General features: G+C 40.9%; 2 protein-coding genes across 3 annotated transcripts; one reads left to right on the top strand and one right to left on the bottom strand.

Annotated features, from left to right (window-relative positions):
* The first annotated feature begins 1,699 nt into the window (after positions 1–1,699).
* slc15a1b (solute carrier family 15 member 1b) lies at positions 1,700–10,098 on the top strand. Its single transcript, XM_072386824.1, has 21 exons — positions 1,700–1,721; positions 2,403–2,544; positions 2,829–2,948; positions 3,050–3,149; positions 3,627–3,717; positions 3,816–3,899; positions 4,023–4,105; positions 4,193–4,279; positions 4,660–4,749; positions 4,950–4,994; positions 5,104–5,136; positions 5,227–5,315; positions 5,905–5,986; positions 6,072–6,188; positions 6,301–6,438; positions 6,532–6,578; positions 7,254–7,361; positions 7,451–7,565; positions 7,661–7,798; positions 7,949–8,056; positions 8,340–10,098. The coding sequence occupies exons 1-21, from the start codon at positions 1,715–1,717 to the stop codon at positions 8,589–8,591; spliced, it is 2,076 nt and encodes a 691-aa protein (XP_072242925.1). The 5' UTR covers positions 1,700–1,714; the 3' UTR covers positions 8,592–10,098.
* Positions 10,099–11,687: 1,589 nt separating this feature from the next.
* On the bottom strand, positions 11,688–23,559 carry stk24b (serine/threonine kinase 24b (STE20 homolog, yeast)). 2 transcript variants are annotated; one of them, XM_072386822.1, is made up of 11 exons: positions 22,738–23,558; positions 19,660–19,890; positions 19,233–19,289; positions 17,822–17,930; positions 17,404–17,561; positions 15,353–15,538; positions 15,116–15,264; positions 14,787–14,910; positions 14,600–14,668; positions 13,803–13,939; positions 11,688–13,702 (listed from the first exon to the last, which is right to left on the bottom strand). In XM_072386822.1, exons 1-11 carry the CDS (start codon positions 22,777–22,779, stop codon positions 13,666–13,668), a joined length of 1,299 nt encoding a protein of 432 aa, XP_072242923.1. In that variant the 5' UTR covers positions 22,780–23,558; the 3' UTR covers positions 11,688–13,665. The 2 variants fall into 2 exon arrangements, with proteins under 2 accessions (XP_072242923.1, XP_072242924.1); XM_072386823.1 differs by lacking the exon at positions 11,688–13,702 and having other exon boundaries at positions 13,799–13,939; positions 22,738–23,559.
* Between the last annotated feature and the right edge of the window lie 1,263 nt (positions 23,560–24,822).

The following is a 24,822-nucleotide window of genomic DNA, read 5'->3' as shown; positions in this document are numbered from 1 at the left end:
CCTGCGATCTCCGATAAATAAGATGACTGCATTCAAAACCTCCTCAATATAGTTGATATAACCACATGGGCAGGGGCTTACCATGTAAAGAACTTTATCAAGAAGCACAATAAAGAGTTGCATTTGCAAATGCCCCTTCAGACTTTACTGTACAAAAAAAAGAAGGAAAAAAGGTACTGTGTTAACCTTGTCCAGAGGACGCGCCAACTTCTATGGGTTCAGAGGCATCTGGGATGGACCATCACTCAGCAGAAACTTGCACTGTGGTCAGACCAATCACTATTCCAGATATATTTTGGAATAAAAAGGACCATCTAGACTGTTATCAGCATCAAGTCCAAAAGCCAGTTTCTGTGATGGTGTTGTATCAGTGCCACTGGCAAAGCCCATTACATCGCCACCAAGAGTATTTCTTACATTTCTGTGACGGCAGCATTAATGCTGAAACGAAGACAAAATAACACCTGAAATGCTTCATTGCTTGGTATCCTCAGTGCTAGAAGACCTTTTCCTGGTGTTGTGAGAAGGATTGGTAACATTACAAAATGGTAAAGGTTTTTTTGGATGGTGTTGCATGCCTGAAATGCATAATGGATCAACAAATAAAAAGGAAGTTGAGGGAACAAAACACAAAATATCTTGAGTTCATAGAGTTTGCTGTGAAATAAATGTCAAAGTTAATTTAGAAATCACTGGGAGATTTATTTTGATTTGGGTTCGAATCTTTATTCCATGTCTAGAAATGATGGGAGAATAAAATATTTTTACTGCCATATTCAACACATATTCAACACGCTGTACATCTATAACATATACAGAGAGCACTTTTACAAAAATTCTAAGTAATTTAAGGTAAGAAGAAAATACATGGCAGCTGTTATCATCAGTCAAGACCAAACTGCTTTATCTGTGAGGTGAGATCCTCCCTTTACACTCGAGTTTCCTGAGTCATAAAAATGAATAATACTGACACACACGTGCCTGTAATAAAGATGAAGAGAATGTGCTTGGAAATGAAAATAATGGCAACTTGCATGCTGGAAGGGGTTGGACTAGATGTTGCTTGGTTCCACAGTCCAGCATTAGTGGGCGTTGCTGTCAAGTTAGTGAGAGGTTACAAAAGAAGCTGGTGGGGCCTTGATTTGGTCTACATGTCTTGGATCTGGACAGGGGTCACTTGTCTCTTTCTTTCTTTTATTTTGCTGTAGGAAACAGTTGTTGAATTGGAGACACAAAGTCAACGTACACAACAGCCATGGCAGGTGAGCACCAAGAGCAGTTTTTGCTTTTTTTAAATTTTATGTACGGTTAACTTCCATGCATACATCTTAAAATGCATACAACATAGTCTCAATATTCTAAGATTTTTATTTATATAGAGAGAACATTTGGTCACAATTAGCAGTATTCATCCAAATTTTCCATAAAAAAGAAAATCAGATTGACTAATGATAGCTTTTTTTCCCCCTCCAGACAAAGAGCAATTGAAGAAACCCAGGAAAAAAACGGTAAGTTTAGTTGTGAAGTGGTCTACTGCCAGTGGTAAAAAATATGTTTATCAGAATGACTGCAGCGCTCAAAGAAATGTGTTGCAAATCACTGCAAGCTTCTCATATTCCCCTTTTCTCTCAAACAGGCTGCTATCTGTGGCTACCCAATAAGCATCTTTTTCATTGTGGTCAATGAGTTCTGTGAGCGTTTCTCCTACTATGGCATGCGAGGTGAGTTGCTTTGTTCTGGGTCTGATGAGATTTTCCTCTTGAGCCACCTGCTACCAGTGGAGGAGAGTTGATTTACATATATAGATTACCTAGAACTATACTTAAGCCTCTCCATTGTGTTACTGTAGGCGTGCCCCTTTATTCATTAGATGTGGATACTTTGAAGATAAGGTTTGTCCACATAGAGTATTTGCTCTGGGTATGAAATAGAGTGAATGAGGAAGCATTTGGCTTTAATTTTGCAACAGCACAACAATGTAAAATGAACTTTGTTGCAATCAAAATCTAGCTTAAGTTTAAGTTTGACAAGCAGTATATATTTGAAGCATTCTGTATTCCCCTCCCAAAGAGGGAATGAAATCCTAAACCCCATTAATCAATGAGCCTTTTCTTTCAATCACAGTTATTTTCAGACTTTATCCATCAAACAAATGTGGTGACATGAAAACCTTACATACTTTCATTTCAAAGTGTGGCGAGGTAGGAGTATAAATTAGCATGAAATGATAATACTTATTATACCATAACTACCTCAAAACTGAGCAAAAGTCAATGCACAGGAGTCAGACTTTTTTGGACTTTCCAATGTTTTAAAGTTTAAAGAATAAGATTAACCTTCACCAAGTTTTTCCTCTTTGTGCTTTCTCCAAACGTACCTTCCTCCCCTCTTGCTGTCTGCAGCTGTTCTCGTGTTGTACTTCAAGTACTTCCTGAGGTGGGATGATGACTTGGCCACCACCATTTACCATACCTTTGTGGCTCTGTGCTACCTGACTCCCATCCTGGGTGCCATTATTGCTGACTCATGGCTTGGAAAGTTCAAGTGAGTCTCTAAGCAAAACAGCACATATACTTTCTGCTGTTTGCTCATAAAAAAAGCCCAGAATCAATGAGAAAATGTTGCCATAAAGAAATAATTTTTATTTTCTTATGCTAGCACCAAATAGCGTATGTGTATAGATTATCTTAAAGGGTTAAAGTATATACCAGAGAGTCAGCTGTTAAATTTTGTCCTTGGAGTTTTGACCCTTCTCTATCTTATGTCGTCATGACGCTGGTATACACTAGTTTCACTTCTCACTGCTTCCTCTTCTTCCTTTTTCACAGGACTATTGTTTACCTGTCCATTGTTTATACACTGGGGCAGGTCATCATGGCAATAAGTGCTATCCATGACATCACAGATGCAAACAAGGATGGCATCCCTGACAACATAACCTTACACGTGTGAGCTGAACACACACAGAACTGTATGACGTAATAGAAACAAACTGGATACAAACTGACAGACATGTGTTAACACTGTGCCTGGGCTGTTTTACCCCCAGAACTCTGTCCATGGTGGGTTTGCTCCTCATTGCTCTGGGAACAGGAGGCATCAAACCCTGCGTGGCTGCCTTTGGAGGAGACCAGTTTGATGATGATCAGGTTAGATGTTGCTCAGTTGTACATGCACACTGGATGCAGAGATGTTAGTGTTAGGAAACCTTCACCTTGCAAAGCAAAACAACAAATAATATAATTTACTCATCATGAGTAGAAAACTGAATCAGCACCTCTACAGAAAGGCAGTAATTCTGTAAGATGCTGCTAGATGTAAACACACACATAGGCCCTGACCTTCTCCTTCTGTATGTACAAGACAGCAATTAGAGAGTCACCTCATTCAGCTATCTGCTGTATCTGGTCAGCATTTCTCGTATCTCTGTTTTAATCCCTGTTAGTTATTTATTAACAAATAGCCACAAGAATAATTCTCTCTCTCTCTCTCTCTCTCTCTCTCTCTCGGTTCAAGGTAGAGGACAAAGATTATATTGCAATATGAGTGATACTGTTGAAACTAGTTGAAAGACTGATTTACTGAACAAAAAAAAACAAACACCTCAAACTTGCTGTGTCCAACAGGAGAAACAGAGAAGCACCTTCTTCTCCATCTTCTATCTGTCGATCAATGCAGGCAGTCTGCTGTCCACTGTCATCACGCCCATCCTCAGAGGTAGCGCTAGATATTACATTTGACCAAAGATACTCAAAGTACATCATGTTGTTGCACACTGAATTTGAGTTTTCATGTGTGTGTTCTGTGGTTTTCAGCTCAGGAGTGTGGTATTCATGTTAAGAGTCAGTGCTACTCACTGGCCTTTGGAGTCCCTGCTGCTCTGATGGTGGTAGCTCTGAGTAAGAACTACATTTTAAACACCTGTTGTGTTTAAATAATGAAAACGGTGTTCTACAGTCATTACAGCATTCTATATTTCATTTGTATATAAATATATGTATGTGTGCTGTGTGTGTTTGCAGTCGTATTCATCGTTGGGAGTGGTATGTACAATAAGACTGCCCCACAGGGGAACATCATGGTGAAAGTCTGCAAATGCATCGGAGTAAGTGCCTCCCCAAATCTGATTTGAAAATGAAATCAACATGATTCGAACAAAGTATTTACTTTGTGATGGTCTTTCTGTCTCTAGTTTGCTATGAAGAACCGCTTTCGGCATCGTGGCTCTGAGTACCCCAAAAGAGAGCACTGGATGGACTGGGCTGATGAGAAATATGATGTAAGTGCGGGCATGAAATGATTATGTATAGATGAAGGGGGGGAATAGATGAATAGGGAAGCACATTATCAGGAAAACATTCAGCATGCAATATTGTAATGACCATATGACTTGCAGCATACAAACAAATGCTTTAATACATGGTGCTGGTCTCTGGTGTATTGACCAGGGCTGCGTTCAAGCTCTGCACGTGTGCATGCTGGTTAGTTGGAGAACAGGAGCACATGTCCTATATGTGCAATACAGCCCTTAATAACGCACCTGCTGGTCTTATTCAACGTAGAAATGTCTTTTCATTATTGTCATTGTTGATACTGCAATAACTACAATTTTTCAATATCAAGCTATGTATCCAAAGGATTTTCTCTCCTCTGCTGTAGAAACTCCTGATTGAACAGGTGAAGATGGTGCTGAAGGTGCTGTTCCTCTACATTCCTCTGCCCATGTTCTGGGCTCTCTTTGACCAGCAGGTACGTATGTGTGTGTGAAGGATACTATGTCTAAAATAGTCATCACTGACCGAAGGATTACCTCTTCTGCTACTTATCAACAATTCCTTATCAGCTCTTTGAAGGTCTCCCTCAGAAAAGCTCACTTCAATAATAATCTCCCGAGATTTTCTAGCTGTTTGCAAAGAAAATACTAAATAAGAGCTGTGTCTCGTACACAGGGCTCAAGATGGACCCTTCAGGCTACCACCATGGATGGCAACTTTGTAAGTTATCCATCTGTTTGTGTTCTTTCAGTGCTGCAATTTGTAAGCTCTAAATACAAAAAAAAGAACATTTTGTTAAAATTACATTCTATCTTTCTTTCTTCACCAGGGGTTGATGATAATCCAGCCGGATCAAATGCAGGTGAGACACTTGTGTTGATTACCTTAGCCTGCTGCTCACATTAACTAATGTTACAGGCAATATGATAGTGATTTGTTTTCTTTCCACTAGACTGTCAACCCTATCTTGATCCTGGTTTTGGTCCCGATCATGGACAGTGTATTGTACCCCTTGATTTCCAAGTGCAAATTGAACTTCACGTGAGTTTGATGCTCGGTCCTCTTTGGAATTTTCTGGAAAATATCACATATTCTTTCATCAAAGTGATAAAGTCTGAAGCTGCTCAGAACCAAAAACACAAGATAGTATTGTGAAAATCTTTAGTTGTACATACAGTTGACAGTTCTACGACAGACTGCTTTAAGCCTTCAAAGAATATTCACCTTTACTATATTTCCCATTAAAAAGGCAGACCTACGCACACTGCATAGCATTTTATAAAAGTATAGAAATACATACGCACTTTAACATAGTAATAAACAGCGAGGGCCAATTTGGGAATTTGTCATCAAATTTTAAGCAACACTTGATAAGAGACAACACTTTACAAATATTGGGATATTTTTAAAGAGAGTTTGGAAATGTGTTCAACATTTTTAAATATGTTCATTTTTTTAATGTTCACATTAAAAAAATTATAATAAAAAAAAGACAAATATATGCTTCGATATGTGCTTACAACTATGGTGTAGTGAGCGATAAACCACCATGTGACTGTTACTAGTCTGGAAATATAAAGATGAATTGAAATGTGTGTAAATGTGTGCATGTTAATGTGTGTGTCTTCAGTCCATTAAGGAGAATGACTGTGGGGATGCTCCTCGCTGCCCTTGCTTTTGTGGCCGCAGCCCTGGTCCAGCTCCAGATTGACGTAAGTGAAACAAACTTATGGCACAATAGAAAACTTGAAGAGACATGAACAGACATGGTGAAGCATGGCATCTTTCCTCCTCTAGAAAACTTTGCCTAACTTCCCATCAGCCACCGAGGGCCAAGCAAAGTTCATCAACATGATTAACAGACCACTGCAAATCAAAGCTGGAGGCTACGAGTTTCCACTGGAGCCTTTCCAGGTATGATAACCCACTAAGTTTCACCACATTTGATAGCCGCTGTTTACACTGAGCCACTGTGTCGACATTTAGGTTTGTGAAGATGTTATTGACTAATAGTTTTCTCCCACAGGCCAATGACGATTATCTAAGTTTTCATGAATCATTTACGCTGACTGTGGAGTTCACAAAGAATTTAGTCAGTTTACAAGATGGCACTCGAAATACTATCAGCATCATTCAAGATGGGTCCCAACCCAGGCATATTGTGGTGAGTATACTTGCAAGAAAATGTTTAAGTCAAACTGAAATTTCTTCAATAGGGCAGAAAACAATCACATTATCTTTTGTTCTCTGTCCCCAGTTCAACGATATCACAGCAAAGCCGGAGCAGGGTGCTAATGCAATCAGGTAAGATCTAAATTGTTGTTTGTAATTACTTTTCTGTTTGTCTAGTGTATAGTTTTGCACTTCATAAAGATGAGGAGGCCCAGGTAGTTAATTCAAAACAAATACAAAAACAATAAAGATAGTAAAACACTGTAACCTCTCTTTAAAAGGTGTGTGGAGAATGATACTCATGAATAGTTATTACTGCTACTACTACTAATGCTTGTAGTAGACAAGAAGAAATTCTGATGGCTGAAACCTAACCACTGCTTAGAAAAGGGACGACAGAAGTGCACATTTTTGTCATCGAAATCAATTCCAAGCTCTAAAGTTTCAGTCTGAGCGAATACAATGTCATGAAATTTTACACAATGTAACTATTGCATCAGTCAGTTGTTTACTTTGACTCAAAAGTTTGTCAAGGAAAGAACTTCTGTGTTGCAACTCTGTCATGGCTGCATCATCGATGTTCATAGGTTGAGAAAGTGTAATAAGAAAGTCCATATTTTTCTGAAGTGATGCCATAACTATCAAAATCCTCAATTTATTGTTTGCACAACTGTGAAATGCAGGAAAGTTAGGTTGTAACAGGAGGTTTGTATTTAAGTGCTTATTATTCAACATCTTTCAAATAAAGATTGTGCTTAATTTTTCAAGTGTGTAATTTTCTCACCTATTTTGTGTTGAATTCTTCAGATTTTTTAATGGTATTGGGTCGGATTTGAACATAACAGTGGGTACCAGCGAATTTGGGAGCATCGTCCCCAACAGCATGTCCACATATGTTAATGTAGCACATGGGACGTAAGTTTTATTTTCAAATTTCTTTTCTGTCTCAAACTGTTAGAATTCAATAAGTGCTTTGCTCTAACTGGTGATTTTTATTTTGGCAGTTCTGTGTTCAATATCAGTAATGATGCTGGAGATAATTGCGTCTTGGAAAAAACGCTGGGCTTTGGCAGCTCTTTCACCTTGATCATCCCATCAACCTTCGCATTTGGACCAAATGTAAGTCATTCATCTATTTCTGAGTCACATTATAAATGGAATGTTGCCATTTTTGACTGAGCTAACACATCTCCACGTGCGTTTGTGTTCTGAAGTGTGCACAGAGCATTCAGGAGGTGACAGACATCAAGTCTAACTCCATTCACATGGCCTGGCAGATTCCTCAGTATTTCCTCATGACTGCAGGAGAGGTGGTATTCTCTGTCACTGGGCTGGAGTTCTCCTACTCACAGGTACAGCAGGGTGCTTTCCATATATTTTGGACAACATTGAAAAAGCCTTTCCCAGAGGAGACATAGAATACAGAAAGTTTGAACAGGTTCTTGATGTTTATAATTTCTTAATATGTACAACTGTAAAATGCATCTCTCTTTGATGCTCAGGCACCCAGCAACATGAAGTCTGTGCTGCAAGCTGGTTGGCTGTTAACCGTTGCTGTAGGAAACATCATTGTGCTCATTGTTGCAGAGGCTGCAACGCTACCGAACCAGGTGAGAAGATTTGAGTCACATTGCCCTCACTTACTTTTGCTCAGTTGATTTTATATGATAGGCTACTGATCACTGTTGCCTTCTTAGTAATAAGTCACAAAGGGAAAACACATGATATTGGTAAAAATGAGATTCCACCAATACAAACTTTTGTGATTCCAGCCTTATATTTGACAAACCAATGTGTTTTCTCATATAAATCTGTGAAAGAGAGCAATTTAGTATGATTTCAAAAGTCAGACAACCTCTCTAAGCTTTGCTTGTGTGTGTTTCTCTTCACCAGTGGGCTGAATACATCCTCTTTGCCTCATTGCTGCTGCTGGTGTGCATAGTCTTTGCCATCATGGCCTATTTTTATACCTACATTGACCCAGTCAAGATAGAAGCCCTTTTTGCCCACATGGAGCCTGAAGATAAGAAGAAGAAGAAGAGTTTGGAAATGGCCAAGGAGGACTCGGTTAAGTACCACAGAAAGGACAGCAGCAGTTCCAATTCCAGCTCTGATGAGGAGGAAAACAAAGACACCAAGATCTAAATCAACCCACTTCTACGGCTTTCACCATTAAGTAGATGAATGCTGCTTGGTTCTGTTGTTCATGTTTCAAAGTGCTTGTGCCGTTCAAATCTTTCACCAGTTAAACTCAATGCACAGATGGACATGTTGTAGTTTGAGTGAGGCGAAGACCTGAACAATATGGTGCTGGGGTGGAAAGAACGCAGAAATAGGGCTTAGTTGTTAAGCTCTAGGTGGACAGTGCTTGTGAAAGATTTTGGCTGGGATAATTTGAGCACAATTACCCAAATTCCAGCTGAAAAGCTTAAGACAGTAAGACTTTTTTAAAAAGGTTATTCATGTAATCAAAATCATTTGTTTGTAATTTATACTTGTTTTATATCTTTTTTTTCTTTCTTTCTTTACACCAGGTGTTAATTTTGTTTTTGTTTCAGTTTTTTGTAATATGCTGTCATGCAATTACATGGAAACGATTCCAGTATTTTGTATTTATTTCTAAGCACAGTGTTGTATGCACTGTATAATATTCTGACTATTTCATGTAAAATATCTGGTCCAGGTAATAATTGAACACCTGAGGGTTCTTAGTCAACTGAAAATGTTCCATACGCAGTCAGATTTGATTTTGGCCCTGGAAAATAGTTCCCGGCTGTTCATCAAGGTGGGAAACGATAGGGAGTAAAGATGATAGCAAAGCGCTGTCTGTGATGCATAACGAAAAGCTGAATAAATGTAAAAAGAAAATATTTACTGACATGTTGACTGATGACTGACTCCTGCAGTTTAGATTAAGATAAACTGAAAATGTCATGTGCTTTACAGTTATCCCGTGGAAGAGCATTCCTACCGCTTAGATATAAAAAAAGGAAAGCAAAGTCAGAAATGGGCTTTCGTAGTTGTTTCCCTTTTCATGGACCAAGTAGCTGTGCTGCAGTTTGACGGTGGATTGTCTCGAGTTTTTGAGAAGTGGTCATTTGAATTTTGAAAAAGACTTGAAATCATTTGACACTGACTAACCCCCAATTCATGTGAACTAGATTATGTCATGGCTGTTTCTAAATTTAAGTAGAAGCTAAAGCAAAAAAGTGAAAAAATTAAATTGCATTAAACACGATAGACAATAACAGGAAGAATTTTACTGATCGCAACTGTTAGACTAAAAAGATAAAACAGAACTCCAATCATCCATCCATCCATGCTCGGCCTCTGCATTTACCTCCACGTTTTACAGTGGTTTGTTTGTTTTCTTTGTTTTCTCTGTGTATATTCCATACGATGTAGTTTACCTCCATGAAAAGCATTCCATTCATTGAATAAAAAAGAAAAAAAGAATCAAAACATACATAAAATATTACAGAATGTTATGTTCAAACCAAGGTGGGCGGCCATGGCTTAGTGGTGAGAGTGGGCCGTCCGATAACCAGAAGGTTGACAGTTTAATTCCCGCTCTCATTGCTCAAGAAAAGATTGGTGAGCTGACAGCTGTAATGGCTGAGGTGACCTTTAGCAAGGCACCATACCCCCATGCTCCCTGCGTGCTGTGAATGTGTGCTGCGCATTAATTGATTTGATCATTATGTTGCAAATTTCCAGCCTCTTGCACATGATGCTTTTCCTTTTAATTATGGTCCCTACGTTTTTGACCACTTGTCTGCTGTTGGAAACCTTACACTGACTCTACAAGCAGAAAGTGGGATTATTTTGTAGTGGATTTGCTGTGATCAAATTCATATTGCATCAAAATTTTGAGGAAGAGTTCGTCTTAGAGTAATTTTTTTTTTTTACAGAATATCTGTTCAGTAGTCACCGTCCTGCCCTGCGGTGTTGAGTCATAGTTCCTGGTCGGACCCGTTTTAGTGACGGACCAGTTCAAGCAACAGCGCGGAAATCATTCACAAGTCTGCTTCATTACAAAGCTTGGTCAGATATTTGTCTGTAAGTAATTACACGTCGACTTTGTGGTTTACTGTGTGATGTACTTGTTTATTTTCAGTAATGCATTTTATTATGTAGCGGTTTGCTCGAATTACGCTCGCGGTTGAAACCTTTTGTTTTGCAGACGTACTGTTTAATCTGCCCACCAGGGGGCCTCAGTGCTATGCCTCAGGCTGGTTAGTGGATTTATTTACATCTGCTGATTTATATGGATAATATGAAAAACAGTGAGTTTGGTGATACTGATGATGTTTGTTTCATTTCAATACATTAAGAACATCTGGAGTTTATTGTGTAAATGTGTTGTCATAGAGAATGTTGTGCAACTTCATATTTTATTGTGTAAAAGACACAACAGACATTACAGTTTTGTAATGTTTAGTATTTGTTTATTTTTTTAGTCTTACAAACTTAAAGGTGACGGGCTCTTTCCCATTTAGTCTGGAGGTCCTGGCATCTATGACTTCCTCCTCCCCCCCAAAAATGTCAAGTTCCAACATTTTCCAACTGTGTTTCTTGCACAGAGATACCTCCAGATACTCTGAATATTTTCAGGAAATAGTGCAGCTGATGGAATATTTGAAGTCTTTGCAATTTTATGTTTAGGAACATTACTGTGAAATTGCTCCACAAATTTAGTTAACTTTTATTTGGCAGATGTTGGAGACTCTGCCATCTTTACTTCTGACACCCCACCTCTTTTAGGTGCTCCTTTTATACCGTGTCATTTACCTGTTAACAACCAACCTAATTAGTTACAACATGCTCTTCCAGTGGTTTCTTATCAGTACCACTTACTTTTAGACTTTTGTTGCCCATCTCAACTTTTTTTAAAAAAAGGTATTGCTGCCATCTAATTCAAGATGAGTAGTTTTTTTTTCTTATGAAAGAAGATAATGTCCACAACTCACATTTAATTATTTTCTTTGCCACTTGTATTCAGATCTAAGTCATGTTGCTACAGGAAATATTGCTACATATAGGTGTGATGAAAATAACTTATGTTAACTAAAAAGGCCTAATCATCCGTATTAGTGTTAAATCCTGTTGAGCCACACAGAAAAAGGTATTCAATGACATTCTCTCATGTTCAAACATTACTGAATAATCTACATACCTACCCTAATGTATCAAGATAAGCAAACGTCTACCTCGAGAAAATAAAACGTGAAGGACACAAAGTTCTCAGTTAGCATTAGATCTTTATTTCTCATGTCACTTTGAAAGCTTACAAGGAGCTTACATTTAACTTGGGGATTCTCAAATGACACAAGCAAAGATTATATACAGTACTATAAATTGTCAGCTATGATAAAGGAGACCAAATGTACACATTTTGTAGTTATTTCCATAGCATATGTTGTTCTGTAAGGTATAGTTTTTTTTTGCCAAAGGCAGGAGCCCATAAAGCATTCCATATTTCCATACTTAAGTCTTTGCTGTTATAAAAATATGAGATATTTCTTAATTTCTTTCAATCCCTGTGTTGACAAGTGCATCATAATGCAACTCCTCAACATTATTGCTGCAATAGCACAGTAGTAAATTCTGGAACTCTTAAGTAAACATATATAGTAAAACATGGCTATTAGCAACTGTTTTCTGCTGTCCCCTCCCGCCCCTCTTACAGGTTTCTTTTAAATACTTGACACACTTTCAAAGTGCAAAAAAAACGGATCTGAAAATTAGAAAACAAAACAAAAAAAAAAAGGTGCAAAATCATACTACAAATATCTGGTGAAAGCATAAAAGAGGACATGGCACTTCTATAGCAAGAGTGGAGGTGATGACAGCAACGTCTGCAGTAAGGATAATAAGGATGGCATTGATTCCTGCAGATCGGCTGGTCCTATCTAGTTTGGCCATTAGTAAAGTGTCATGATGTGATGGTCCTTGCCCGTTTTTTTTTTTCCGCCTCCACTTCAGTTTCTAAGTACTGCTAAAAAAAAAAAAAGCGAGCCGAGGAAAAAAATAATACTTCAAATGATATCAGCATTCGACCTCATAGTGGTTCCCGCTGCAATTGTCCGTTACCTTCATTCTTGTCCTACATAATTTCAAAACTGACTTAAATAGTCTAAACATAAGTACAGGTAGCAGCCCCCCCCCCCCCTCCCGTCCCCGACTACAAAAACAAAAGAGAAGCTTCTGCTGCTAAACAAAGTAAGCTTAGTATCATAATTCGATAACTCAGCAGGAGATTGAAATGGAAGACCGGAACTCAGTCACTTCAAATGAAAATCCCGATGACTTTCACTCAGTGATGAGGAAAAGAAAACCAACGAAATCTGTGATGAAATGCTCGAACGCAGAAGAATGCATCTGAAAAAGGCAAGGCATTTTCTGTTAATTCTGTTGGAGTAACTTTAGAGATGTTTAAATATCTACTTTTTGAACTTTATTAGTATCTACAAAATGCGCATGACCATTTTGTACACAGTGATTTATTTCCCGCAATGACAACTTGTAATCATATACAGCATGGCAACCCCCCCCACCCCCTGCCTTGGAGGCCAAAGTCCACTTAAAGCACTTTACCTGAGGTTTCATTAAGAATGCTGCAGTTTACCTAAACAGGGAGGTTTTTTTTTACGTACGCGAGAGAACATGCACGCACGCACACACACTCACACAAATGCTCGCAGGTGACCACTTACACAGCTTGTACAGTAAGAGAACATCCCTGCAGGTTCATCAAGCATGCTCTCGGAGGTTCTGGGGATATGACGCCTGCGTTAGGAGGGGAGACTGAAGTCTTGTAGATTCAGGGGAGAGTTTCGGCTCCTCGTCGAGCAAAGTCCATGCAGACTCTGCTGTGTGAGACTGGAGTGTTGCGAGTACAGAGCCCAGAGTCTGACTTTGCTGTTTTTCTGGCTTGTCACTCTGACTTTGAGTCTTCTTCCATTACAGCCTTTTCAATGGGTTCTGTGGCCTGCAAACTTCTCTCATTAATGAATAAAAGAAGAAGCTCTCTGTTCTCCACTTTGAAGTTGAGTCATTTTTTACAGGCTAGGTTAGGGCCCCTCCCCCGACATGGAGATCAAATGTGGCCAGCTGGTACTGAATGACTTCACCCCTGACTTTTGACCCTCTGACCTGGCTACGGTGTTGGTGGCATGTGGGGGCCTGGGACAGCAGGTCTGGGGCAGAGAACCAATCACTATGGGGAAGAAGAGGATGACCTGCCTGTGGAGAAACTGCAAGAAACGAGGGAGAATGGAGGATTGAACAAACGGTTGTCATCTGAAGCTGTGTGCTCATTCACTTTTGTTTAATGAATATGACAAGAGCTGTTACCTCTGGAGTCTATGCACCATATGGGCCACCAGGGAATCAGAAATACCAGGAAAAGCCTCTTCAGCCAGCAGGATGGCCTCCCTCAGCTCATCCAGGACCATGGGGTTCCCATTGACCTGCTCCTGTCGCGCCTTAAGCTGAGGGTAAGGGGGGGGGCAGAATTTTGGTTAGACTATTGAGAGAGTGATAAGAATAAGTGATGTCACAGCTTAAAAGGCGCTTCATGATTCAAGCTACGGTAATGGCAGAGGTGAATGAAGCTTAGAAAAGCTGCTCTGTAAAAGATAAATCTGTGTGGGGGGGAATGGAAAAGCAGTGCTTGACCCCCCTCATTAGCAGTCACTGAGCTCCAAAGGTTAGCAGGTGGAGCTGTGGTTATACAGTTATTTCCAATGTGCTGCATTTGTGAGAGTAAGGCAGTAAATGCTGATTCTCTCCTCCAGCTAACAGATGTTAGGGTACATGCGCTCAGTGGTACCCCCGATTGTCCCGCAAATAATAATTCTAGAGTTCAAATTGCCTCCATAACATTCACACTTAAGCATTTTAAAGTAGCTAATTCAGGGAGCTTGTTAGATGAGATGGACTGACTGAACAAATATCTGATTTCTCACATAATCGACAGAATAGTCAAGTACACAGAGTCGCATACCCCAAATTATTCAGCTTGTAAACATAATTCAAAGTGTTATGTGTGTTTTGAAACATTCCACTATGGTCACAGAAATCAGACTGAGTGTAAAGGAGTCACGAGGGAGACTATTTAGTTTGTTGATTAAGCCGATGGAGCTCCTCACTTCAGCTAATGCAGGAGAGATGACTGTGGCCAGGCTCTGTGAATAAGGCCTCTTTGGAATGTCTTTTGTCTGCAGGAAAGCAAGAAGACGGGAGAACAGGAGGGAGAGGAGAAAAGAAATTAAAATTTCAACTTTGGGGGGATTAAAAAAATAAATAAATGAAATCTCTTGGAACAGTAATGCTGACCTGGTCTGTTCCCCCCGACTGCCCCTCCCCATTCTGCAGTTTCTTGGGGTCCTTCTCTCGGATGGTGAAGATCCAGTCGTCACTGCCAAAGTCATTCCCGCCTGATGCCTGGCCATCCTGCTCTCTGATCAAATGGATGCAATAGAGGGTTTGAACATTTGTCAGGCCAGGCAAAAAAGCCATGCATGGATTACAACAAATGTGTGAGGGCAAGCCAGCACAGGATGAGTCTTATTTACCTCCTACAGGAGTAAAAAGAGCTGCTACCTTAAAACTGTGCAGTAAAAGAAAAAAATGCGTTCATTTGAGGTAGGCTGCAGCAGACTTACGAATCAGACTCATCTGAACTGGACTCCGCAGCTCTCGACTGCTCTGCTTTCCACCTCTTGTACTTGTCCACCAGCTCGGTCAGGTAGGACGTCTTTTTCGCATGGCGGACGATCAATTTATGCTTCAGCAGTTCTTTGGCAGTTGGCCTCTGTGGAAGGAAGAAAAGTGCGATTAGCGGCCGATGCCGACTAGAAAAGTCTGCAATGACAAAACCCAAACCCAACAAGGCTACATACAAAACTGGGCTCTTTGTTGAGGCAGGCCTCCACAAACTCCTTGAGAGGTTTGCTGTAGGTGCCCTCCAGTGTGGGCGGGTTGTTCTTTGGGATGAGGAATAACACCTTCATGGGATGGAGCTCTGAGTGGGGCGGCTCGCCTTTCGCCAGCTCGATAGCTGTGATGCCGAGTGACCAGATGTCAGCCTGGAATGCACAGGAGAGACCGATATAAATGTGCACAGACAACACAGGACAAAACGCAGGGTACCAAACTTGAACTGGCCCAAGTAATTAGCGCTAAAACATTTTATGTTGCACGTGTCAGTTGCAACGATGAGGTGAAGCGAGCTCAGGGGACATGCTGAGACAAAACTCCCATGAAGAGTTAATTCCAGTGATGCCTTAACTGGTCACTAGAGGGCACTATAACACAGTATAAGGGACTGATCGTGCCGACCTGTTGTGGTTCCCAACCTCTTTTTCCTGAATCTACACAAAAGCTGCAAGGCTGTTTAGTAAATGCATGAGAGAAACTCTCCTCCGGCAGCAGCCACCACAGACAAGGCAGGCTGTCCTTCAGTGTTAGTGCCACAATAAGTGCACATGACCCTCGACCAACCTTAGTGAATGATTAATAAAAGAATAATTAAAATACTCATGATGTTGCAGCTCGTTGTACATAAATGTTGGCATAACACGCTGTAGTTTTACTTCTGCCAGGACAGCTGTAAACTGCTCAGAAGTTATGGTAGTGTTGGGGTAAAAGGAAAAAAAAAGTCCTTGATGGTGAATTCTTCTATCCTCTAAATTCTTTTGTTTCTCTCTCCTGGATGATTTGAAAGTGTTGTTGAGTCTATGGTTCTTAGTAAAACATACAGGGGGGGGAAATGAGTTCTATGCCTCACTCCAGCTGCCGTGCCCATCAGATTAGACGTTATGAGCTCATTCACATCAGCCAAATGTGTCAGATTCTGAAATTTATTCTCCGAGCACAACAAAAGAGGATAGTAAACACAATAGGTCTTTGACTAGCAACGATGAAAACTATTTTTTCTATCCTCCCTCATACATGAACAAGCATCAATCTAACATCTTAGTCAGAGACCGGGTTTACTGTGGCAAGTGTTCCTAAAATGTAAATGTGTGAGAAACGTATCTGCGATACTGCCACAGCTTTTGTGTTCAGGAAGTATACACAGCCGATGTTTACAGCCTCGTTAAAATGACAAGGATCTTACTTCAGGGCAGATAAGCCAATAAGATCAACATCTCCTGACCTGGGTAGCAAGGTTATATTCATACACCAGTAATTTAAAATACAAGGTAATATTTAAAATACAAACCGCTTACTGTACTCAGTTAAAGTGAGTTGTTCAGTTTATCCAGGAATGCTCTAGTGGCAGCTTGTCAATCTTTACATATTCTCGAGCGCCCTCCAGGGAAATAAACGATTTTTTCAATATTTTTCTAAGCTGGTTTGTGCTGCTCCAAAGATTTTTTGCTGGTGCTTCAGCAACTTTTTGACATCTGTTATGATGTGTAACCCTGCCAACGGGGGAGCTGTTTACCATGCTGTTATCACGAGCTATGACCACTTCTTCCCGTGAAAATGAAGGGGACAGGCTTGGAGGGTTAACAAGGAAAACATTGGGGGGGGGGAAAAATCAAGCATGGAGCATTATGTGCTTCACATAGGAACATATTCCAATGCCTCTCAGAAAACAGAGCAGTAGGAGTGTAGTTCTTGTTAACAACAGATGGTATGATCCTGGACGTGTTACAGCAGTGGAGCATCTCTGTGCCCCAGATGTTGAACCGTTGGCTGTGAGTTTTCATCCATGCTGTCTCCCAAGAGAATGTAACTTGGTGAGGTCATTTCTGGTCATTTGATGATTTTTTAAAAGAAATCAATCAGCCACGCACTCTCTCAGCTACACCGAGTCTGTCAGAGAGCCGTTTGCACTGCTACAAAGTGCTGTTCTGACAGAAGAATGCAATTTGACGTTGCAGCAAGGGAGTGATGTCACGCAACCTCGGGTGTAGACATAATGCCCCGGCACTGAACTCACCTTGGAATCGTAGGCAGACTGTTTGATCACCTCCGGGGCCATCCAGAAGGGCGTGCCCACAAAGGTGTTGCGTTTGATCTGTGTGTCTGTGAGCTGGCCGGCCACACCGAAATCTGCCAGCTTCACCTCTCCTTGCTCGGACAACAGCACGTTGGCAGCTACGGGCGGGGAAGGAGGAGACGGATGGTGAGAAACCCTGCCACCTTCTTCAGAAACCTCTGTCTGAGTATTTTATCGGCACAATCAATCCAGCATTCTCTGCAGTTCCCCGGTGAAATGCAAAACTCTATAATGAATGAAACTGTAAGTTGACACTAATACCATTAACGTGCAATATGATATTTGTGTGTGCTCCCCGCGGCCATTTAGTGAGCTGAAACCCGTGTGCTCTGACAGCAGTGTTCAACCAGTCAGCTACCTTTGATATCCCTATGGATCTTCTTCTCAGAGTGCAGGTACTCCAGGCCCTTGAGGATCTCTCTAAGGATTGTGGCAATTTGGGTCTCATCCAGAGCTCCGGGCTCCATCTTTGACAGAAAAACAACAAAAGCAGTGAGCAGTGGCTGTTAACTGAGCTTCTGGGTGGGGGTTTAGTCATTTGACAGAACTGTGATTTTGGTTCAAATGGGTGATATAGGTTTATTTAGCCTCAAAATTTCTTAAAACGACCAAAATAAACCCAGAGTGCATGCCAACAAGTCCAGTGCAAGTGGCCCAGCTTGTTTGATCGAGTACATTTCTACCACCGATTTCCACTTTTGTTAAAAAACTATTGAAAGCAAAGCCGTGGGCCACTGATCCCTCATTCAAAGACAGAAAACTAGAAAATGCGCTCAGCAGTGAGAAGACCTCTGCTAAAGCGGTGTGTCAGAAACATTTCTTTCAGCCCAGTTTAATCCATAACTGCAGTCTGCAGGCCAATAATCCTGACACCATCTTATTCCATCGTTCACATGGTTCTGTGTCACATGGTATCACAAGCACCTTCCGTTCCTAAAACTCCTGCAAATAATTCCCACGTTTCATCCTTTCTGATGTTATCTTTCACACATCTGTGATGTCATTACACTTTGTGTGTTTTGTGATGTTTTTAATAGATGATAAACCTAATGTTATCCTAGGTGAAATCTGAGTGGTTCATTTATGGCCCAGCGTCTCCAGTGATGTTGCCGTAGTGATGTAAAATAGGGTCATTTGCCTGCCTACTGTTTCATTTTGAAATCTGACGAGATTCTCTCTGACGTTCCAGTAACTGACGTCACGGCTGGGCTCATGCGCTCCGTGCAGTTGGACCAGGCACGTATTTTTATTTTTATTTTTTAGCGGAGCAGGACGCCACTTCTGGGATGTCTGGTGGAGTCACAGGCAATGCAAACGTTTCCTGCGAGGAACCCTCACTGTTGACTCAAAAAAGAAAAGCTAATTTCACCTTATCAACACAACTGTGGACGGTCGATGACGCACTTGGATTTTCAGCTATGTTTATTCACTGTGAGAGCAGGAGAGCTGCAGTGAGCAAAGAGGGAGAAAGGCATGGCCGAGGTGAAGCATAGCGCTTCACACACACAGCCCCACGGTGGCACATTGATGCACATTTTAGGGAATACAACAAATCTGTAATAATAAAACTAGTGCGGCTTCTAACGGCAAATTATTGTGACATCTTTCTGATATCACTGTCATACAAAACTATAGAAATAAGTTCGACCATTCACTTTGCCCACACTGAAGAATGCGTCATCTTTTCCATCAGTGGAGTCATTTCCTTTTAATTGTTTTTGAATCGGGTCATTTTGAGTGAAGGGAGACAAAAGGTGCGCATAACTCACCAGATCTAAGGCTGAGCCTCCACCTAAATACTCCATAATGATCCATAGCTTTGTATCCTGCGACAGTGGAGACAGACAAAAAGGAGAGAAACCATTAAGTGCTTGGCTGCATTTTCTGGGAAGATATTAACAGACTCTATATTAGGGTGGTTACTGGCTTACTGCAAAGGCATCGCGGGCTGGGTGCAGTCTTTAACAAGTCATGATGACATTAATAAGAGCTTGGTGGGTGTCTGAAGTCGTCTGAGGCTAATCCCTTTTTAATTTTGGACTATTCAGGGGAAAATGTGGGCGTGGGAAGAAAAATCCTTTTTTGTCTCATCCCATTTGCCCAGTTGGGAGGTTTGACTACACATGCTAAAATAAAGAAAAAGAAACCTTTCAATGTAAAATAGCAAAAGCCCTGTAAGTGTGGAACAAACGTCACCTTCAGGTATGAGCCGTAGTACTTGGTGACAAAGGGGCTGTCGCACTGGCTCAGCACAGTGATCTCCTGCTGGATGTCTTCAATCTCATCCTCTGCTTCCTCCAAGTCAATAATCTTGATGGCCACGACTTTCTGCGTGCGATTGTCGATGCCTTTAAACACCTCGCCAAAAGAGCCCTTGCCAATACGCTCCAGCTTGGTGAACAGCTCCTCTGGGTCCACTCTGGCATTCTGGCAGTCCACAGGGAAGGGGGAACAAAGCAGGGGAGGAAAGGGAAGGTGGATTTAAAAAGAATGAAAAAGGAATGTTTGAAAAAAAAACGAAACAAGACTGAATGTTGGGGAAAAACACCAGCAGGATGCCATTCTTACAGGATACATCAATTCACTCGTTGCAACACCTTGTGTTTATGCCCACAGAAAGAGAGACACAGGAGAATGAAAGGGAAAAGAGTGTAACAATTGGATAATAACATGCAGGTTAAAAAAAGCATTAAAATCAATCCATCCATGTACCGGATATAATATGTTAGTCCTTTAAATACCCAGCTAGACATTAGGGGTCGATGGACTCATCAATTATTCTATGATGCCAAAAGAAAAAAAGAAAAAGCACTGATTGTATGATTGCATACGTGTTAAATTTCATATGTTTGAATTCCCTGATTAGTTTGATCGGAGTAACTCCTCAGTCGCCACACAGTAACAGCTACGTCTAACTGTTTTGGGTGTTCGTCCTCTGTCTGGAACTGTCTTCTTCTGTGTTAGGGCAGATTTTGGGATGACTTCATCTTTACCTGAATAAAATAGAGCCGTGTATTAAGGGATGGTGGAACTAATCGGATCTTAGATGCATCGAGATGAGGATGTGGAAGATTCTGTATCGATTCACAAATGTCAAAAACCAAAATACTGCATGTTACCTGATAGGGTAATGTTGATGGAATGCAGGCCATATCCAGGCTTCATACCAACTCAGAAAAGGCGAAGCAAATTACAGGCTCTGTGGCAACTTTTACAGCCAAGGATTTGCGTCTGTATTTAGTCCTGGAAAAGGTGCTTTTGCGCCATGTTGCAAAATTTGGAGCTGAGAAGATATTTTTATCAAAACAGTGACCTCCACACTCTGCAACAAGACCAAACCAAAGTAACTGAATCGTTTAAAAAAAAGAAAGAAAAAAAAAAAGACAGGATTGCTCTGACATGATATATGCAACAGACTGCAACAGCATCTAATGTCACTGTAACTCTTCACTTTATTACAGATTGCATGTGCTCCGAACAAGAGCAATGAATGTGCCGACTGCACATAACAAGAGAACGTTGGTTAGAATTCCATCATTTTTCTTTGGTTCGTGATGCAGAATCTGCTGACGTTTGTATTACGTTACTACAAATACGCTACTACAGGCGCACTTTCCTCTTCTTGCTGTGAAAGATGCTGGCACTCTAAATAACTGGCAACATCAGGAGATAGTGGCAGTAAACTAATGATACTCCCGTTTAGAGAAAGGGATGCATCATGATGCTTCCATGTGTGGCACTCAGAATTGACTCATTCACTCCTGTATACGACCCACAGAAAGATCTTCAATTATTTGCAGTTTATGTTTGATTGTTTTTTGCCTAGTTTCTGCTTTAGCCGCAAATTAGTCCATTTAGGCAGAGATACAATGACGGAAAAGCACTGGCGTCAAACTGCTTTTAATGCCAAAAATTGGCTGATTCAACGTTAGGATGGATTTGTAACTCCTGTCTAGACAAAAAGGACGGGAACGACAAATTGTGTGCGGAGGCATCATTTCAAATTCACAAAGTGATCAGACCAAGAGGAGCTTGTGGGATCTTCGGAAGTGTGATGATTATTGCGTACCAGGAAGAGAAAGACAAACAATGACAACGCTGCCATGTTTCCAACTTTTCTGGCATTGCATACTGTGGCAATTTTGTCTCAGTTTGGAGGGGGAAAATAAATGAAAACAAATAAATAAAACCCTACTTGAAGGCTGCAGGAAGTGAACTAAGATGACATAACTCTCCAGAGGCTGTTATGTGGGAAACACGAGCAGCCGCTGACAAAAACAACTTCCTTTTATGACCTTTTCTGACCAGAGAAAGGCTCATTATGTCCAATTTAAGGCAGTTAAAATTAAAGCACGTGCCCAATGAGAGAAGAGATCCCAATGTCACTGAAAAGGACCTTTTTTGCTGCCTTAAAGGAGATTTACACAAAAAACTATACTTTTTTTTTTTTATAAAAATCACATTAGTGACATGTTTTATTTCACTCAGATAATTAAATGCTTAGGTTGGGGACAACAAGGTCCCTGTGGCAAGATCCTCGAATCAAACTGTGTGCATATACTGCCAATTTGACAGCTAACATTCACCTTAGAAATATGGAAACATTGCTGAACAGTTCAAACTGTGAGGCTACAACTTCTGGCTGTGCTTGCTGCAGCGCTCAACAGCATTAGTTAATTGCAATCAATGGTCACAATTCTAGTCTGAAAGTACTACCTTATTAGCGTGAGTTAAATCACACCTAATCTTAGCGTCCCAACAGTTTCTCAGCTCCTGATAATGCATCCTACCTACCCTGGATTATTTACTCTCTTCCCTTTACAGTCAACCCACAGAAATGAGCCAACAATGTTGAAAAGGCAATGTAATCTGAAACAGTTTCCAGCAACAGCAGTTCTCTCCTCCTCTTATCTACCCAACAAAATTATGTCTATAGGCCAAACCGTAAAGAGCAGACTGGGGGGAAAAAAAGAGGTCCTGCTGGCATGTTTTTGCACACCAGATTGCTTTGAGTTCCTTTTTGAGACATACCAGACGCGCAAGTGCTTCAGTTCATTCTGCTGAGTTAAAAAAAATGTATAAAGATCTAAATGTCTCCTGAGATTTTACAAGATGTAGCAAAGTCCTTAACAATCCAAATCCTTTCTTTGCTTTAGGTGTACAGTGCAGTGCACAGCAGAGAAAATCACAGCAGGGAGTCGAACAGTTACTTTTTGCTCCGATAGTTACCTCTACTAGATCATGTGGAACAAGTTGAAAAGCTTTTAAGCTTACCTGCATCCCCGGCAGGTTACTCTGTACGGGAGAATGGGCCATGATGAAGCTGATTGGATTTGCACCTCGTGCAATAATGCAGGGGCAGAGATATCCTCGGATTTACTTCTTTTGACAGTCCCAGCTGTGATGCCTTAAGTGTTAGCAACCCCGTGGGACGCTCGATTACCCACTTCTGCTGAAAACAGTCTCCGGTAATCCAAAGTAGTTACAAAAACGTCGTTCTCCCACACACCAGTGTACCTCCTCTGTGTTGGAACAACCCCAAGACACCAAAAACAGCTGAGCACGCTAAGTGACGTTTGCTAATGCTAAGTTTGAGGCTGCAAATAAGAAATCCGCAATGTTAGCGTGCTAACCGACTGGCTAAGGGTTAGCTCTGCGTTCAATTCAATTTCTCACTGGAGAAAGTTATGCTCTTGGAACAAATTTTAGCTCTTGAAATCTAAGACGTAGTAACAGCTATCTATTTAAAAAATACATCAACTGTCACTTTCTGAAAGCGTATTCTCTCGCTCACGGTGCTGTCAGCTAGCAAACATGGTTAGCAGGTTAGCTCTCTGGCCAACGCAGACGACCTGACAAACGTTCCGTCTGCGAACTGCCTGGGAGCACAGTTTGTTTGCATCCGGTAAACGTCAAGCGCAGAACATAGTCTGGACTGTATCCAATATTTGTATTTTGCCCCGACTTGTCTTCTGCAGCTCTGAAGATGTAGCATCTGCGGCAAGGGTAGCTCGCCACTGTTTTTGTTTCCTCCCTCACTTTCGACCCGTATTCTCGGCCATCTTGTCGGTGCTGTGACGCCTAACTGGGCGGATCCGGATCTGGATCAGCAGTAACATCCTGACTTATCCTCCAGCAACCCAGGTGAGGATGCCATTTGGGCAGATTAGGGTCCCCCCAAACTAATATCCTTGGATAGATAGGTATACAGCTACAGAATCCCTTCAAAGATCTGATGATTTCTCTCCAAATTGGCTCCAAAGTGACATTAACATACATAACTTCTTACTTTTGCATGGGAATCTAGTTTGAAACTGCTTGCCAAAGCCATCCATTCCCTACAGCACTTCAAGTTTTTAGCCCATGGAGTGGTCTTTCTCTACACACTGACATAGAAATGAACACACTGAAGGTGACGCAAGGTTCAGTGTCTTGCTCAAGGACATGTGGATCAGGAATTCCAGGGATTCCAGGGGTCAAACGACAACCTTCTGGTTGGCTAAAGACAGCTATTCCTCTTAAGCCACAGTCACCAGAAATTACATTATAACCTAAAAACACAAAGCCTATAAAACGGTGGCACCTGCATGGTTGTATTTCTGTTTAGGAAGCTTCAGCAATACCCAGAACCCAGATGTTTGTGCATCTTGCAGATGGTTTGCATGGGTGGCATAACTTTATGGTAATTTTGCATATTTATATGCCTGCATTTTGTCTCACTTTGGTCATTTTTTTTAATCCACTTATTAAGTTGGAAGCCTTTCTACGTGTCTTTGTGGACATGCTGCATCTAATTTTCTACCTCTTTGTGTCTTATGCTATTCAAGAGCCTTTTCTAATTTGAGTTTGTCCATAATTTTGTCAGTTATTTTACATTAATTTTGTTTGTTCTGCTTCTGTCAGTGTATTGGTAATTATGTCACGTTGCTTCTCTTTGCAGCTGTTTTAGACAGCTGCAAAAATGTTTGCATCTCTGCAATTCTGCATCTGTTTGTGCCCCCCCCATGCATCATATTGTAGCCATTTTTTCTCTATGTGGTCACTTGCATTTGATTTTAGTTGTTTTATTTTCATGACTTTGCTTTTCTTTGTTGCATTTTGATATCTATGTGCACATCTTTTCATGGTTTCATATTTTTCTGCCTTCTCATTTTGGAAGCTTACATTTTACTTGCGTGATAAGACCTCTTCAAGTTTGGGCCCCTTGTGCTTTAGGCAAGATAGAGCAGTTCAACGATCAGCGCGTGCATTCTGTTGCTTCATATTGCATTGCCCTGAAGTGACATAACAAATTCATGAGTGGGATCATTTAAACCGTACACATCACCAGAAGAGGGCGCCAGCGTACAGACTTCAGTG

This window comes from Leuresthes tenuis, unplaced genomic scaffold (assembly GCF_036924035.1).
Source record: "Leuresthes tenuis unplaced genomic scaffold, fLeuTen1.0.hap1 SCAF_1, whole genome shotgun sequence".
In the NCBI taxonomy this organism is placed as follows: domain Eukaryota; kingdom Metazoa; phylum Chordata; class Actinopteri; order Atheriniformes; family Atherinopsidae; genus Leuresthes; species Leuresthes tenuis.
This window is presented reverse-complemented; position numbering and strand designations above follow the sequence as displayed.

Bases quoted from the DNA above. Each gene is read 5' to 3' on its own strand.
- slc15a1b (XM_072386824.1), top strand. The intron at 3,150-3,626 runs GTTAGATGTTGC...TGTGTCCAACAG, and splicing joins ACCAGTTTGATGATGATCAG to GAGAAACAGAGAAGCACCTT. The intron at 4,750-4,949 runs GTACGTATGTGT...TCTCGTACACAG, and splicing joins GGGCTCTCTTTGACCAGCAG to GGCTCAAGATGGACCCTTCA.
- stk24b (XM_072386822.1), bottom strand. From the start codon at position 22,779: ATGGCCCATTCTCCCGTACAGAGTAACCTGCCGGGGATGCAG. The intron at 19,891-22,737 runs GTAAGCTTAAAA...GTGGACTGCCAG, and splicing joins GTAACCTGCCGGGGATGCAG to AATGCCAGAGTGGACCCAGA. The intron at 13,940-14,599 runs GTGAGGAGCTCC...CCTTACCCTCAG, and splicing joins TCTCTCCTGCATTAGCTGAA to CTTAAGGCGCGACAGGAGCA.